The following is a 17,475-nucleotide window of genomic DNA, read 5'->3' as shown; positions in this document are numbered from 1 at the left end:
ACTCATTCTGTAGACCAGGCTGGCCTCGAACTCAGAAATCCGCCTGCCTCTGCTTCCTAAGTGTTGGGATTAAAGGCATGCGCCACCACTGCCTGGCAAGTGCACACCTTTTTTAAACCCAGCACTCAGGAGGTAGAAGCAGGTGGACCTTTGCATTTGAAGCCAGCCTGGTCTACAGAGTGAGTTTCAGGGCAGCCAGAGCTACAGAGAAACCCTGTCTTGAAACACCAAACCAAACCAAACCAAACCAAAAAAACCTGTCGCATGTATTCCAGGCTAGCTTCAAACTCGCTATGTGGTTGAGACTAGTCTTAAACTCATGATCTTCCTCAAGTCTCCCGTGTGCTGATCACAGAGCCAGGACTTGGGCCTGGAGAACCTGTTGCTCATCGAGTTCCACTGAGGAGGCTGGTGGTTTACAACAGGAGCCACTTGTGTGGGAAAGAAAACCATTGCGTAAACTATTGTTGAAGTTTTGTAGCATTTGCTGCCAAGCTAGGATCCTAACAATAAGGTGATGGCTTTACCATGAGATCTAGGTTTGTCTCAAACTTAAGACCCAGCTCTTCCTTCCTCTCAGGTGCTAGGGTCACAGCTCACACACCACGAACAGCCAGATTACTGGTTTTAGTTGTATAGAGCAGTAGGAGTTTGTTTTGTTTGTTTTTGTGGAGTTCAAGACAGGGCTTTCCTGTGTAGCCCTGGCTGTCCTAGAAGTAGATCTATAGACCAGGCTGGCCTCCAGCTCAGAGATCCACCTGCCTATGCCTCCCTAAAACTGGGATTAAAGACATGCGCCGCCACCACCTCCAGCTTGTTCTCAACTTTAGCTCTGTCCTATAACCATTCTTGTTGACTTATTTCGTCTGTACCTGCAAGAATGTCGAAGCTCAAGGGTCTCTTTGTTTTGAATGGTTTTTTAGCTCATTTAGCCCAAGCCAGTATGATGCAACTAAACACCAGGTAGGTTTTCAACAGTTTAGATAACAATCCAATCCATCAAGAAAGATTCACACTCAGGAACTTCTTCAAGATAGTCTCCGGGACAAAGTGTTACCAGCAATGGTAAGATGGTTGGAAGAGCTGGTCATGGTAGCTCATGCCTGTGGTGTCAGCGCATGCGCGTAGAAGGCTGAGCGGAGACCAGCCACAAGTGCAAGGCCAGCCTGGACTCCAGAGGGACCACCTTATCCCAAACAACAAACAAAAACAAAAACTGGTCTTGAACATTGCCTCTGATCTTTGAGCTCATCAAATACGAAATCTTAACTCTTACACTCTGGACTTAACCTTGCCATTTCACAGGTGGTGCCCCACATTTTTATCCTATACCCAGAGGCTATTTCTTAAAATGAAACCCTAAGCATGGCTTGGAGTGTGACTTAGTTGGTACAGTGCTTGCCTCGTTTATACAAAGTTATGAGTTCAGTCTCAAGCCCTGCATGAAACCAGGTCTGGTGGGATGGGCCTATCATACCACTGGGACGATCGAGTTCTAATTCATCCTTAGCTACACTAAATCTTAAGACCTATCTGAGAGGCAGGCAGATTTCTGAGTTCGAGGCCAGCCTGGTCTACAGAGTGAGTTCCAGGACAGCCAGGGCTATACAGAGATACCCTGTCTTGAAAAAAAAAAATGTTTTGTAAGCTGGTGACTATGAACTCACTCTGTAGCCCTGGCTGGCCTCGAACTCAGAAATCCACCTGCCTCTGCCTCCCAAGTGCTGGGATTAAAGGCATACGCCACCGCTGCCCTGCAACCTGGTGAATTCTAAATAGGAAATATTTTCTTCAGATTCAGCTTATGAATGAAGTTCGCTCTTCATCTGAAGCCTCCCTTGCAACATCCCTTAAGGCTAAAAGAACTTCAGGGCGGGGGTACAGCTCAGGGGATAGATTCTCTGAGGGGATATCTAGTGGGAAGTTGGGGCTTCACCTCCAGCTCTGTAACAAAGCAGCTCCCATCTGAGTTCAGTATTGGTTTCCTGGGACAGCAAAGTACCAAGTCATCAGCCATACCTCCTCATAGCTCTGGAGACCAGAGTTTTGGTTTGTTTGTTTGGTTGGTTTTGGTTTTGGTTTTTCAAGACAGGGTTTCTCTGGGTAGCCCTGGCTGTCCTGGAACTCACTCTGTAGACCAGGCTGGCCTCGAACTCAGAAATCCACCTGCCTCTGCCTCCCAAGTGCTGGAATTAAAGGCATGTGCCACCACTGCCCAGCAAGACCCAAAGTTTTTGTTCTCCAAGGGACATCCTTGTCTCACTTCTAACTTTTGGCGGCTAATGGCAACCTTCGACTTTTACTTATCTGACTGGAGAGATGGCTCAGCGGTTAAGAGCACTGACTGTTCTTCCAGAGGTCCTGAGTTCAATTCCTAGCAACTACATGGTGGCTCCCAACCATCTGTAATGAGATCTGATGCCCTCTTCTGGTGTGTCTGAAGACAGCTACAGTATACTCATTAACAAAATAAATCTAAAACAAAAACAAAAAAACCTTTTACTTATCAATCAATACTTTATTATTCATTCATTTAAAATACTAGGAGTTGAACCCAAGTCCTCCCACACACAGAGTGTCTTTTACTGTTAACCTATATCACTAGCAATCTCTGCTGTTTATACATTTATCTTTGATGGGCACTGTTTTTATTTGCATATATCAATTATCTGTAATAATGGGTTTCATCCTGACACTTTTGTATGCATGCTGTATTCATCTGACTTCACTAGAGAGCCAACACTAGCGCTCTGTGGATTTGGGAAGCTGCGGTCATGGTAGACACTTTTTACAAGGACAGGGTCTCTTTACATAGCCCCAGCTGTTCTGGAGCTCTGTAGCCCAGGCTCACCTTGAATTCACAGAGATCTACCTGCCTCGACCTTCCCAGTCCTGGGGTTGAAGGTGTATGCCATCATGCCTGGCAAGAAGCTGGGTTTTGATACCAGTAAAGAAATGCAGTGAACCAGGCAGTGGTGGCGCACGTCTTTAATCCCAGCACTTGGGAGGCAGAGGCAGGCAGATTTCTGAGTTCAAGGACAGCCAGGACTACACAGAGAAACCCTGTCTCGAAAAACCAAAAAAAAAAAAAAAAAGAAGTCAGAGTACAACTTTGGGGAATCAGTTCTCTCCTTGCACCATGTTAGTTCTGGAACCCAAACTGAGGCTGCCACGCCTTTATTCCCTGAGCTATACAGGATCCCCACCCCCACTTTTTTTTTTTTTTTTTAAGGAAACAGTTTTCTGGGTTCACTACTGGAACAGAACAGAGAGTAACAATTCAGGCTGACCCTGAACTCACAAGTATGGATCCTCCCGAGTGCTAGTATTATAGTCACACACCATCCAGGCTGGCTGCCCTCACGAGTATGGATCCTCCCGAGTGCTAGTATTATAGTCACACACCATCCAGGCTGGCTGCCTGCTTTTTCTTTCTTCTTCCACTTTTTATTATTGTTTTGGTTTTTTTTTATATATAGTTTTTTATTAGATATTTTCTTTATTTACATGTCATATGATTTCTCTTTTCCCAGTTTCCCCTCCAAAAAACAAAAACAAAAAAAAACAAAAAATGACAAGAACAAACCCCTGTTCCCTCCCCCTCCCCCTGCTCGCCACCTCACCCTCTCCTGCTTACTGGCCCTGGCATTCCCCTACACTGGGGCACAGAACCTTCACAGGGCCAAGGGCCTCTCCTTCCATTGATGACCGACCTGGCCATCTTTTACTATACACATGCTGCCAGAGCCATCAGTCCCACTATGTGTTTATTATTGTTTTTGAGAAAGGGTCTTACTGAACTTTGACTGGCATGGAGCGCCCTACTAGACCAGGCTAGCCTCAAATAGAGCCACCTGCCTCTGCTCCTATGTACTGGGATTAAAGGAGTGGCCCTACCATGACTGACCTTTTTAAATTGTTTTGCTTTTGAGACAGGGTTTCTTTTTGTAACCCTGGCTGTCTTGGAACTCCCTCTGTAGACCAGGCTGTTCTTAAACTCAGAGAGAGCCGTCTGGCTCTGCTTCCTAAATGCTGGGATTAAAGGCATGGTCCACCTGGCTTTATCACTGGATTTTTTTTAAAAAATTACATTTCAATTACATGATATATCTCAGTATTCTCTTGTTTTATGTGTGGAGTTTCTTGTTTTATTTTTTTTTTAAGATTTATTTTATGTGTATATGAGTACACTGTAGCTGTACAGATGGTTGTGAGCCATCATGTGGTTTCTGGGAATTGAATTCAGGACCTCTGCTTGCTCAGGCCCCACTCACTCCAGCCCAAAGATTTATTTATTATTATATGTAAGCACACTGTGGCAGTCTTCAGATACACCAGAAGGGGGCTTCAGATCTCATTACGGATGGCTGTGAGCCACCATGTGGTTGCTGGAATTTGAACTCAGGACCTGTGGAAGAGCAGTCAGTACTCTTAACCTCTGAGCCATCTCTCCAGCCCGTGTTTTTGTTTTATTTTGGGGCACCCTTTATGTAGCTCTGGCTGTCCTGGAACTTGATTTATACACTAGGTTTGGCTTGAACTCATGGATCTGTCTGCTTTTGCCTTCTGAGTGCTGAAGAGTCTGTGGGTTATTAAGTTTCATCAGATTTGTGGAATTTTGGCCATATTCTCTTCTTTTTGTTTTTGTTTTTTAAAAGCACACCAATTTAATCACAAAATGTGAATTTCAGGATTTTTTCCTCTCTACATCAAATTATGCATTAAAGTGGGGCGAGTTTGAGAGTCTGCACTTGTCAGCATGTCCATCAAAAACTGGATCACCCACAGCCCTTTCTCTTTGTTATTGTGAAGTAAATCTCAGATATCATGTTCTAAAATGCCTTCAATTAACAGAGAATATAATCATAGGCACAGGCTTCCTCATGAACTGGCATGCTCTCTCTGCTTTTAAGAAAAGTATTTTTCTTTTTTCTTTTTTCTTTTTTCTTATTGAGACAGGGTTTCTCTGGGTAGCCCTGGCTGTCCTGGAACTCACTCTGTAGACCAGGCTGGCCTTGAACTCAGAGATCCCCTGCCTCTGCCTCCCCAGTGCTGGGACTAAAGGCATGTGTTGGGGTCCTAGTAAATTACTGTGTACCAATTAATTACCTGTTAACCTCTTTGGGGGTCTAAACATCTTTGTTCTATAAAAGTTCCTTCATGGCCAGGTGGTGTGCACACCTTTCATCCCAGCACTTGGGGGTGGGGAGCAGAGGTGGGCAGATTTCTGTTGAGTTTGAGGCTAGCCTGGTCTACAAGGTGAGTTCTAAGATAGCCAGGGCTGTAATGCAGAGAAAACCCTGTCTCATAAAACAAAACAAAACAAAAAACAAAAACAAAAAACTAAACTAAAAGTTTACTCATAGCAGGCTATTAAGCTGATGTTACAGATGAAAACATTTACTACTTTGATATCTGCTCTGTGTGTGTGTTCCTGTGCAAGTGGTCATGTGTGCAGGTGTGTGTATATGTGCATGTTGTGACCACAGGGAATCCTCTGGTGTTTTACTACAGAAATATTATATTATTATTTATTATTATTATTATTATCATTTTGAGACAAGGTTTCTCATTGGCCAAGAACTCACCAAGAGGGCTAGGTGGACTGGCCAATGAGCTCTTAGGATTACAGTATAGGCCACCATGTTTGGCTTTCTTCTATGGGCTCCTGGGGCTTGAACTCGGGTTCTTGTGCTTTGCTTATTTTTCATGGATATAGCTGTGGTTGTGCTAGGATCCAGACTCATAGTTTTCCCCCCATAACCTTGGCTTTTTTCACTGTTTAAATATAAAGTATTCCTCCAAAAGGCTTGCATGTTAAAGGCCTGGTTCCCAATGCAGCCAAGTTCAGAGGTGGAACATTTGGAAACTGATTGGTTACCAGGCCTCGCTTGATGGTTCCTTCATCAAGGAAACCAGATTAGAGTACTTTCAGACAGTGGTAGAAACTGGTAGGTGGGCCTAGCTGGAGGAAAGAGAATCCTGAGGTTGTGATTTGGAAATAAATACCTTGTCCAGGTCTCTCCTGCATCCCTCTCTGCTTCCTGGCTGCTGTTGGGTGAGTAGCACTGCTATGCTATGTCATATGTCCCGCTATGCTTTTCTATCATGATGCTCTGCCTGAGAAGGGCCCAAAAACAAAGGAGGAAACAGGTGTCAGGACCTCGAAAACCGTGGAATAAAAACAAACAATTCTTCTCTCTTTGCCATACATTGTTACAGTGGTGAAGTAGCTAACGTAGCTTCCAATGATCCTACCTCAGCGAGACCAAGTCTGTTTTGCCCTTTAGGTCTTTTGAAGTAGACATTCCCTGAGCCTTCAACCTCTCACCAGTGAGTCAGGACACATAACTTCCCTTTGTGCTACCCCTAACCCGGCAGCCCTTTATGGAGGCTACCATTTCTCTCACCACTGATGCTCCTGGAATGGGGTAGGGTACCTTTCCTTACTGAATTTTCAGAGCCCTGTTTCATTCTCTCCCAGGATTCCTAGCTCAGATGTGTCATTAGCTGCATAGCCCAGCTGCCACCATCGCTGTGGCTGAATTAAGTAGCCTCCTTTCCCTTCCACAGCCTTGACCTCTCCTCGCTAATGACCTCATCCACCCAGTCACCACAGAAGCTGTCCCCACCAGTAATTTCAAGCCAACTTCCCATTCTTTGCCCATCACCTCTCAGCCCAGCAGAAGGGGTGGACCCTCCAGGAAAGCTGTCCACTGTTTTTCTGGGTGGATGGAGAAGTGACAGACCACGGGGCCTGAACACATCAGTGGGCAATACAACAATGGGAATACTACCCCTTAAACCTCTCTGTAAGATGGGACCTAGGCAGGGTGGTAGCAACAAAAGCAGAGTAAGCCATTTATAGACCATCACTTATAGACCAAACATTCATAGGAAAGGGAGAACGGCAGAGCAAGTTAGGCCAGAATAGCAAAGAGATTTTTGTGGGAGTTGCTAGAAAGGCAGCCTAATAGGGCCTGCAGTTATCTGCTGGCTGGGGGCTGACTTGAGTCTCCAAACACTCAGAAGAGTCATTGAGACTCTCAGAGACTCAATGGCTTATTGGGCAAAGGAGCCTACTTGTCAAAATGAGCGGTCAACTCTTTCTCAATCTCTCTGGCTTGGCCAAGGGTCTGGGGAACCTCTAGGTGTGAAAGAGAATGTGGGGGCAGGGAGTCAGGTTCACAAGGAGGCCATTCAGAAAGCCAGAGTAATTGCACAGGCCCCATGTGTACCATGCACCTGGGCTAGTGGGGACCGATGGCCATGGCCTGGACCCAGCTGCCCCTCCTAGCTGTGTGCCCCTCAACACCCCCCGTGGATTGGGGGGTCCTGAGAGACCCACCATAGCCAGAGCAAGGCCTGTTTGAATAGTTCATTCGGTATTGCTTGGCCCGGAGACCCAAACACACGTGTCCATCAAGGCGGTTAGGGGCCAAAGGAGATGGGAGATGGACAAAGAGGGGGAAGGGATGTGTACACAATATAAGGACAGAGATTATATGAAGAGGTGGAGAAAAGAGAGCTGAGAACAGAGCGGCAGAGGAATGGGATTCAAGACAGACCTAGGACAGGCCGGACGGGCAAAGGACCACGACCGCGACTAAGAAGGGGCCCGAGGGACAAAGTATGGAGACAGAATTAGACAGGATGACTGGGCCTGTGAGGGGACCTAGAGGAAATGGGGGTATGGGGTTAGAAGCGGGGACAATGTCCAGGAGAAGGGAGCAAACGGAGAGCGGGGTGGGAATCGAGCCTGCCTGAGCCCTGAGGGTCCGTCTGGTAATTAGACCTTGTTCCAGATGAACCCCCCACCTCCGTCCAGCAATCAAAATGCTAATTGGCCTGACGCCTCCGGCTGCGCCTCAGCCGTTCCCCTCTGGGAAGGAGCCCGGACTAGTGGTGCGGCTGGCGGGGAACCCTAGCCCCCCACCCCCCACTGTGAGCTTCGCCGGCTGCTGTTCAGCGATAAGGGGGAGGCCGCACCCGTCCTGCCCCTCGGGAGCGCCTGCCACGCAAGATGAATGTCCCGCCGCTGAGGAGCTGGACCGCTAGCATAAAGCAGGAGAGTGGTCTCCACGCTTAGTGTAGGGCAGGTAGCTTACACCCACCGTGGCCAGACGCGAGGCAGTGGATGCCGGTAGCAGCCCAGCACGCAGCAGGAGGAAGGGAGCTGAGCTCAGCACTGCTGTGCCGCCCTGGCACCTGCGCCCGCCGGGCCAGTCCGGATAAGGTCACCACGCTGCAGTCTCTGCTTACCGCTCCGCGACCGTAGTCGATAGCCGGAGCAGGCTGCGTGGGGAGAGCTCAGCTCAGAGACCCCAGAGCGAGGAGGGGGCGAAGAAGGGACAATGGCGGCGCCCGGCCCTAATTGGGGACATATGCACCCGCGCGCTGCCATTGTGAGGCCCCCAACCCCCAGTGCCCCGCCATTGGCCGTTGGGCCTGACGTCATGGGGGCTGCAAACTCCGGGCGGGCGGCCACGGGAAGGGTTATCCGCCTGGTTGCGGGCCTCCTGGAGAAGCTGCAGACGCGCGGAAGGGCGGAAACCACCAATGAAGCGGAATTTCTGGAACAGGGGCATGGCAGCCCCTCTTGTCATGCACACTCATCTTGCACCGACGCCACTGTGCTGGACATCCGTCCCGCGGGAGAGGCGGGGGCAGAAAGGTCCCTCCAGCGGGCACAGGGTCAGCCGAGGTGACAGAGTGGCAAGAGGCACTGCGGCACAGGGCGCACACAGGCTTCCACACTACGTTTTCGCTGCCTCAGCATTCACTCCCTTGGTCTCCCGCCTCTCCCCGCCTCCGCACATCCCGCACCTAGCCTCCAGACCTTAGAGGAGGCAGCGTGGACTCGACTGAGGTCCGCTTGCGTTCTCCCCGAAAGAACGAGAGCCTGGGGTGGGAGAGTGCCAGGCCCATTCCCACCTCTCGCCACACGCCCGATTATGCCACCAAGTATCAGGTCGCCATTCCCCGAGCCGCACGGGGAAACTCCGCACAAGTCCAGGCGAGGCATCCCTAGGACCCCTCCCAGGAGACCCTGGCCCGACCCAGCCCGGCGCAGCCATTTCCGCCGGCCTTTTCCCCTCCCCGCCCACCCCCTCCCCCAGCGCTTGGCTTTAAAAGCCAGAGGCTGCGCTCGGCGGTAGGCAGAAGAGGCTTGCGGGCTCAGGAGGCCTGCCCCGGAGCTGTCCGAGAGCGGAGCCCCGCCCCCGGACCCCCGTCCCTCCCTCTCTCCTTCCCTCCCTCGGCCCGCCCTCCCTGAGCACCCCTCCCCCTGAGGACCCCCGCCCGCCGCTGCCGCCGCCGCCCGCTCCGACTGCAGAACAATAAAGCCAGCCTCCCAGAGACCCCCGCCGAGGACCCCCGCCCCGCGACCAGGCCCGGGTGGCCCGCCCCTCTCCGGCATCGCCAGCTGAGCGGGCCCGGGCGCTGGCCGCGGTGCTGCCCTAGCCAGCGCTGGCCGCGGTGCTGAAGCTGCTGGTGCTCCTGCCGCTGCTACTGTCGTGTTCTCTTGGCCCGGCGCTGCCGCCCCCGGGGGCATGGGGCGCCGCTGACTGAGGCTCCGCCGCCGCGGCGGGGGGGGGGAGGGGAAGGGGGCCGTGGGGCCGGGCCAGCCCTGCACCCATTCGCAGCCTCCGGGCCCGGGACGGAGCCGCTCCCCCCCTCTCCGCCCCCCCCAGCCTCCTCCCCCGCCTGTCCAGGGGCGGCACTGCGGGCTGGGAAGCCGGGACCAGAGGAGGGAAGGAAGGAAGGAAGGAAGGAAAGAAGAGAAAAGAAGAGAAGAGGAGGAAGGAAGGGAAGAAGGAAGGAAGGAAGGAGAGAGAGAAAGAGAGGAGGGATCCGGAGAGGAAGAAGAAAAGACGCAGGGCAGAAAGAAGAGAGAGGACCACACTCGCCCAGCAGCATCCACAGGCCAGACTGGGGACAGTGCTGCTTCCACCGCTCCTCGGATGGTGACGGGGCCTCGCCGCGGACGCAGTCCCCCTGAGCCCCGGCTCTGCAGGCCCTCACTGCCGGAGCCCCGCAGGAATCATGCCCAGGTCCTTCCTGGTTAAGAAGGTCAAACTTGACACATTCTCTTCGGCAGACCTCGACAGCTCCTACGGGCGCGCCCGCAGCGATCTCGGAGTGCGACTGCAAGATAAAGGTGCGCTCTGGACTGCAGCTGGGGCAGGGCCCAGGGCTTTGCAGGAAGGGGTGGGTGGCCAAAGTGTGGGGGTGGAGTGGCAAGGTAGGAGGGGATGTAGATCCAACGATCCAACGGAAGCAGCCTGAGGCTGGAACAGAGAATGAAGGCTGAGGAAAGGGGAGCAGAGAGTAAGGCCAGACAGCTTCCAAGATAGGACAGAGTATGGGTAGAGGAGAGGTAGAAGAGAGGGATCAGGAACAGGAAGCACTAAAGGCGCACACTGACCCACACACAGACTTGTGTTGAGACATACACAGCTGCACAGACACCTGCTGACATAACAGGACCCAGTTAAATGGGCGCATGCAAACCCACACCTAGAAATCTGGATCCGTTTCACTTTTCTTTGGCTGCACCTTCAAAGCCCCTTGCTAGGGCCAGCTAGGGAATGCTGGGAACTCTAGGGAGTAGGCTTGGGGTCTGTCAGGGCCACCCACCTGTCAGGGTCTAGGTACCAGAAGATGCAACAGCAGTATCTTCCCTGGACTCAGGGTTAGGGAGGAAGAGGTGAGCAAGGGAAGCCAAGGCACTGGAGTCAGGGGAGGCTCTTTGTGTAAGGATGCCCAAGTTCAAGGACAACTGTTAGCATGCAGGCAAGGGGAACAGGAGTGCCAGCAGTGTGGGGTGGCAGAGCAAGTGTGACCTGCAAGAGCATAAGCCTGTGTGGGCCCATGTGACTGCGTGTGGCCATGTGACTTTGTGCGCTTGTGTGTGACCCTGTGTGTGTGCCTGTCTGTGTGCCACTACATGAGACCACGTGACTCTGAGGCCGCTGTGCACCATGTGACTGAGAGTGTGTCTGGATGATTGCATATGTGACCCTGCCTCTGTAGGAGTTGGGTTTTAGTGCTAGGGTCAGGGTACAGTATACCCTGTGAGATGCCACCAGGCCCCACGGTTGCTGAGAGCCCAAGTGTAACCCTGAAGGAGCCAGAGCCTGCCTCGTGAAGGGTATACACTCATGACTGAGATTGTGAGATCCATCTTGTACCTTGGGAACAACTGCAGTTACTGGCATGAACGATGTCCACCTGCAGCTTGTCTCTGTTAAGGTGTCCCCTAGCGGGTGCCCTGGCAGTCTTCCTAGTCCCCTTGTTGGTGACTTGAGAAGGCCCCCAGTAGGGTTAGGGCATGGGGAGAAAACAAGAACGTGGAACAAAGTAGGACCCAGGATAATGGAAAGTAGTGGGTGGAGAGGTACGCCAGTTCGAGCCGCAAGTCCAGAGAGTGGTTAGAGAGATGGAAGATGAAGGAGTACAGGTGATGGGCAGAGATGCTGACTAGGTAGGAGTCGCTAGGGTTTTGTTGGCACACGTAAAGAACAAGAGGGTTAGCACCAAGTCTGGAAGCTGATCCTGGGGCCTGAAGAAGGCCTCGGGGATCCCAAAGAGGCAGGGCCGTCGGGGTCTCTGGGCTGGAGGCCCCGGCTTTGTGCGCGGCGGGTCTGCAGTGTGTTGCATAATCAGGGAAAACTGCTGAAGTGGGGAGAACCCGAGGGGGAGGGGAAGGGGGAGGAGGAAGAGAGGAGCGCCGCCCCTCCCCCCTGACCTTGAGGCTCGCTGAAGGGGGGCAGCCGCGCCCGAAGATGCATCTCTCTCCTCCCCCGCGCGGGGGCGGGGCGCTTGGGCGGCGGGGGAGGAGCCCTGCCTGGCCCTGTCTCATCCTCTGCTGTCTCTCTTCTCTCCTGTCTTCCCCTCCCCACGGTCTCCATCCTCTCTGCCCTGCGGTCCCCGGCTCCTTCTCCTTTGTCCTAATCCCTGTTCGCCTTCCTTTTCGGACCCCGACGTCTCCCGCTGTGTCTGCTCGATCTCCCGCCGCCCGCTTTGCGTGTATGTCTCGCCCGCTGCTCCGTTCCCTTCCCGCTGTCTGTCTGTCCGCCTCCGCCCTCAGGATACCTCAGTGACTACGTGGGGCCTGCGTCGGTCTACGATGGCGACGCTGAGGCGGCGTTGCTCAAAGGGCCATCCCCGGAGCCTATGTACGCTGCGGCTGTGCGGGGAGAGCTGGGTCCCGCGGCCTCTGGCTCAGCACCGCCACCCACCCCTCGCCCGGAGCTGGCTACTGCTGCCGGCGGCTACATCAACGGCGACGCGGCGGTCAGCGAAGGCTACGCGGCCGACGCCTTCTTCATCACTGACGGGCGCTCACGCCGTAAGGCTGCTAACGCCAACGCTGCTGCGGCCCCCTCGACAGCCTCGGTGGCGGCCCCCGACGGCGACGCCGGAGGTGGGGGCGGGCCGGGCACGCGAGGCTCTGGATCGGGGTCCGCTAGTCGGGGCGGCACGCGCGTGGGGGCGGGCACCGAGGCGCGTGCGGGGCCGGGAGCCACGGGCGCTGGTGGCCGGCACGCGTGCGGAGAGTGCGGCAAAACTTACGCCACGTCGTCGAACCTGAGCCGCCACAAGCAAACGCACCGCAGCTTGGACAGCCAGCTGGCAAGGCGTTGCCCGACGTGCGGCAAGGTGTACGTATCCATGCCGGCCATGGCTATGCACCTGCTCACGCACGATCTGCGCCACAAGTGCGGCGTGTGCGGCAAAGCCTTCTCCCGGCCCTGGCTGCTGCAGGGCCACATGCGCTCGCACACGGGCGAGAAACCCTTCGGCTGCGCGCACTGCGGCAAGGCCTTCGCCGACCGCTCCAACCTGCGCGCGCACATGCAGACGCACTCCGCCTTCAAGCACTTCCAGTGCAAGCGCTGCAAGAAGAGCTTCGCGCTCAAGTCTTATCTCAACAAGCACTACGAGTCAGCCTGCTTCAAGGGCGGCGCCAGCGGCCCCGCAACCCCTGCGCCGCCGCAGCTCAGCCCGGTTCAAGCCTAGGGCAGCGGGGCCTCCGCCAGCCAGGTCGGCTCTCAGCAATACGGGCCCCCCACCCCACCAGGGAAGTCTCCGCTGGCGTCCGGGCGGAGGGGCTGGAGGGCGGGCCCCTCCTCACAGCAATAGGGGCAGGGAGCCGGCCCCACCCCGCCCCGCTCGCCAGGAGCCTTGCCAGCCCCTTCAAGCAATAGGGTCCCGAGGGGAGACCCACCCCGAAAACCCTCCCCTCTCCTCCAGGGTGCCCCAGGCTTTCTCCCAGCAATAGGGTCGACCAGACCCAGAACCGAACCTCATCTCTTAGTTGGGTCTCTGAAGAACAGGGGTGAGGTGAGGTCAGGAGCGCCCTCCTCCCTCCTCTGCGCCCCTGGATCGCAGTTGCAGAGACTCAGGTCTTCCCCACCCCTTCCCAAGCCTTCCAGGCCAAGCCTTCAGCCCGGCGTCCAGGGAGTCAGCTCCACTCGGGCAGCTGGCCGGAGGAGGAGCAGGATATCAGGCGGGCCACAGAGGCGTTCTGTTCCGCAGGCTTTGCAAACCTCCCGGGAGTGCTAGACGATTTGGGGATGGGGAGGGGCGCGGACGGCGGCAACCCTCTCCCTCGGGTTCTTTCTGGGGCCTCAGTCCGAGCCTCCCTCCAACCCACGCCTCGCATCCTCTGCCAAATCCTAATTCTTCCAGCCCGGCTTCCGGGGCTCTGTCCTCCATAACGAATAATAATGACGCATATCGGAATCGCATGAACTTATCCGACCTACTCAGACCCCGATCCCGCCCTGCCCCGGGGCCCCCTCCCTCGCTCCCCAGGCTTCGGGTGTTGGAGGACGGATACCCGGGCCGGCAGGCTGGCGTGCCACTGCCCTCTACACACCTCTGTATTTGCTTTGCGGGTAAAGCCCCCTGGGGGGGTTGCGGACGCGTCGGGTTTCTTTCTTTCTGTATTTATACGTTTTATTTATGAACGGATTGCACTCGGGTCAGGGAGGGGGCGCCGAACCCTCATCCTTCCCGCCGACGCTCGGGGCTTAGGTTGCCCAGGACCACTTCCTCTGCCCCTGAGGCCGGCCCTTTCCCTGAGGCCCAGGCCCCACTCCCACTCGGTTGCCAACTTTCACCCGTCTATGCCAAAGCCTCGGCGGTGACCCTACCCCAAGGGCCCCGCTCCATTGGCCGCCGCCTTTGTGACATCACTGCATGCAGTCCCACCCTTCTTCCCACCCCTACCCGGGGCTGCCCGCTCCCCCTTCCTCTTAGTTAGTCCGATGCAGACTATAGAGCAATAATGCGCACTGCATGTGAAGCTGCCGCAGCCTCTAGAGTTACTGAGAATCAGGTATCCCCTGCCCTACCCATCCCATAGGCCCCTAGATCAGGGATGCTGCGCGGGGCCGGCCACGCAGACTTTCTTTCCCCATACCCCTACCCCAGGGCAGAGCCCGGCAGGCGTCATGGTTCCAGAGGCTGGGATGGAATGGTATCACCCAAGGCCTCTCTTTTCAGTCCTTCATCACTCACCGACCCATCATTGGGTACTTCCGAAATGCCAGGCCCATTCCTGAATCCGTCAGAGATGTGACAACCTTCTGGGAGGTGCCCGTCAGTGACAGGGCCCAAAAAGCATGGGTAGGCCAGGGTGCAAGGCAGATTGCAGAGGGCTGAACCCCTGGGCTCCTGTGGCCTCTCCTACCCACCTCAGTCCTAGAATACGCTGGGTGTAGTCAGGCTCTGCCTTTGACTTGGGCCTTATGTTCCCAGCTCAAATTGGACAGGCCCCAGGGTCTCTGGGGCCCAGCTTCACCAGGGCCACCCATACAGGTACCCATTTTCTGATTCCCTGAGATAACGAGGCTCTGCTGTCTCTGTGCCGCTAAGGTGCAACATGCTGGAGTATATGATATGGCCAGCCTCAACCCAGCACCAAGCTTGGCTACCCTCCTGGTGCGGACCCGCAGGCCTAGCATAGCAGTGCCCATATCTAATCCCCTTACTCCACCTGGCGAAATGCCCACAGTTCCTAGCCTGGGCCTGCCAGCCTGTGCCGCATGCACACGCACACAGAGGCGCCCACCCTGCCCCACTCTCTATTCCTGTCTACCTACCTATGGAGAAGGCTGGAAGGGCTGTGGGCCCGCCAGGATCTCCCGCTTCGCCCACACCCTGCCGCCGTGGAAAGCCATGGGCCCCCTCCCGCCCCCATAACTAAGCAGCACAATAACCGACTTAGCGAATTCAGGTAGAAGGAACGTTTAGGTAGCACCTATTTTGTACTGATTCTACAAGTAGGGCCCGAGGTGCGGGGGGCCCTCGGGTGGGGGCTGTGGCTGCCGGCCCGCCCCGCCCCCACCCCCGCCTGCGCCCCGCCACCTTGTACATACTCCTGGCCCGCAACAGGCCGGGATTTTTACTCGGGCCGTGTCCCTCTTCCGCCCCCGTTTGGGGCCGGGCCGGCCGGACAGACGGACGGACGGACAGACCTCCTTCCTAAGCACAATAGCACCAGCTCCTCGGAGCGCCGCACCTCCACGAGGAGAATAAATGCCACTCTTGATAGAATTTGGAGTGTTGACTGGCGTGTCCTGTTGGGGTGCTGCTAGGGGATATTGGAGGGTGTCTAAGGGGAGAATTCCTGGTTCTGCAGCCTCGGATCAGTGCTGAAATCCCAAATGAAGCACAGGGCTTGGTCTTTCTCCTACTGGAGAGGGTCAGTCGGGCCAGCTGAGCCAGTGGAGCACCTGTATGAAAGCAAAACCATTGATAATTCCCTCGGGGCGATCCACTCTGCTCTGTCTCAGGTATTCAGGGGCCTCTGAAGTTAGGTCCTGCCCAAGCTGATCTAGAAGCAGTCCCTGGCCTGGAATGCCTCCGCTCCCTCTATTTTCCTCAGTACTTCTGCAGCTGCATCAACAGCTCTGGCTCCCTCGTTAGCTGCTTTCTTCTCAGGTCACGGTGTGGGAGCAAATGAGACAGTAGAAGCCTCTACTGGGTGTAGCCCCTCTTGATGGCCTGCTATTCTCATCCAGATGTAGTGGCAAGGAAGTGTTAGTGAATCCCAAAAGACCAGTCAGAGGAGTCAAGCCAATGCAATCCCACCAGAGGCTTTATTCAACCTAGCTCAGGCTCAGCTCACCACCAACACTGCGCAGGATGATTTTGGTAAAGAGGAGCCCCGAAGACCTATCAGGGCGAGGTTTTGTAGATAGCAGCAAGGGGGTGGGGGTGGAGGGTGGCAGCAAGTGGTGGTGGTGGCAAATTTCTAGCCTGTCAAGCATCTAATTGGAGTTTTACTATGGCCTTTAGCATAACTGGCTGGTGTTGGGAGTGAACCCATAAACTTCTGCTTCCCTCTGCATTGGTGGTTGTGAGGCAGGGGTGGGTTTGTAACCTATGGGCGAGGGGTGCAGATTTGTTGGAGGGGTAACCCGGAAACTGGAGTTAGACGCAGGTCTTGTTGGGGGAATAACCTGGAGACATAGGTCTTGTTGGGAGGTAACTTGGAAACTAATGCTAGCTACCAACTTAGGTCAGGTGCTCTAAAATGGAGTCTGAACTTAAAAGAGTTGGCTTCTCAGAGACCCCTAAACTGTGGGTGTGTGCTCCTATATTGCTAGACAGCTAGGCTGGGCCAGTATGAAGAGTCCCGGGGGGAGGCACTTCTGTAATCACACATAGCCCTTAGATTCTAGACAAGAAGAACAGAGGAAATAGGAAGCAAGGCTGTGCTGGGTAGAGAGAGTCAGAGCAGTCAAAGGAGTGAGGGTGGAGAGCTCACCCAGCAATGACCCTTGACAAGCAGGTCAGCAGGTGTGAGTTGAGTGGCTCAAAAACTTTGATGGGACCAAACTAGGTCAGTCTTGGGTCAGAGCCCGATCAACTGCCCACATCCTGGCAAGAACAGGAGCCAGAGTCACTCAGATTCCATCTGGTGTCAAAAAGGGAGAGATGTATCCTCAGCAGGTCATGGCCTATGTGCCAGGAGCTTGGAGAATATCCCAGTGGTGGAATATCCCATATGCTCTGGGAAGCTCAGACAGCAGTAACAACAGGCATGAAGGCACATCTGGCACTGGGAGAAGGCTCTCCACAGAAGAATCTTAACTGTCACTGTCCCTAGCTGGAAAGAGATTGACAAGGTTTCTCTGGCTGTCCTGGAACTCAGAGATTCACCTGCCTCTGCCTCCCCAGTGCTGGAATCAAAGGCGTGCACCAGCACTGCTCAGCAAAAGATTTCCTATTTGTAAAAGAGGAGCCCAAGGCTCAGATAAACAGCTGAGGATGAACAAATAGCCCAGGACTGCCTTTACGTAGCTCTGTCTCCACCCACCCAAACACCACTTTGGTGGTAGCAGAGACACACAAGGATGTCTCTTATCTTCCTACTTTCTAGAGGACCCCACAGTTTCAGGGTCTTGATTGCTTCTGTTTCTTTAGGGTGGTAGCCCAAAAGGATGGAAATGGCTTCCT

At 54.5% G+C, this 17,475-nt stretch overlaps 1 protein-coding gene across 1 annotated transcript; it reads left to right on the top strand.

Annotated features, from left to right (window-relative positions):
- Positions 1 to 8,450: 8,450 nt before the first annotated feature.
- Positions 8,451 to 15,567, top strand: Scrt1 (scratch family transcriptional repressor 1). The gene is made up of 2 exons (XM_031347516.1): positions 8,451 to 10,159; positions 12,092 to 15,567. The coding sequence occupies exons 1-2, from the start codon at positions 10,045 to 10,047 to the stop codon at positions 13,021 to 13,023; spliced, it is 1,047 nt and encodes a 348-aa protein (XP_031203376.1). The 5' UTR covers positions 8,451 to 10,044; the 3' UTR covers positions 13,024 to 15,567.
- The last annotated feature ends 1,908 nt before the right edge of the window (positions 15,568 to 17,475 follow it).

This window comes from Mastomys coucha, unplaced genomic scaffold (assembly GCF_008632895.1).
Source record: "Mastomys coucha isolate ucsf_1 unplaced genomic scaffold, UCSF_Mcou_1 pScaffold11, whole genome shotgun sequence".
Taxonomy (NCBI): domain Eukaryota; kingdom Metazoa; phylum Chordata; class Mammalia; order Rodentia; family Muridae; genus Mastomys; species Mastomys coucha.
This window is presented reverse-complemented; position numbering and strand designations above follow the sequence as displayed.

Coding starts and splice junctions, on each gene's coding strand:
- Scrt1 (XM_031347516.1), top strand. CDS start 10,045: ATGCCCAGGTCCTTCCTGGTTAAGAAGGTCAAACTTGACACATTCTCT. Junction 10,160..12,091: donor AGTGCGACTGCAAGATAAAG/GTGCGCTCTGGA, acceptor CTCCGCCCTCAG/GATACCTCAGTGACTACGTG.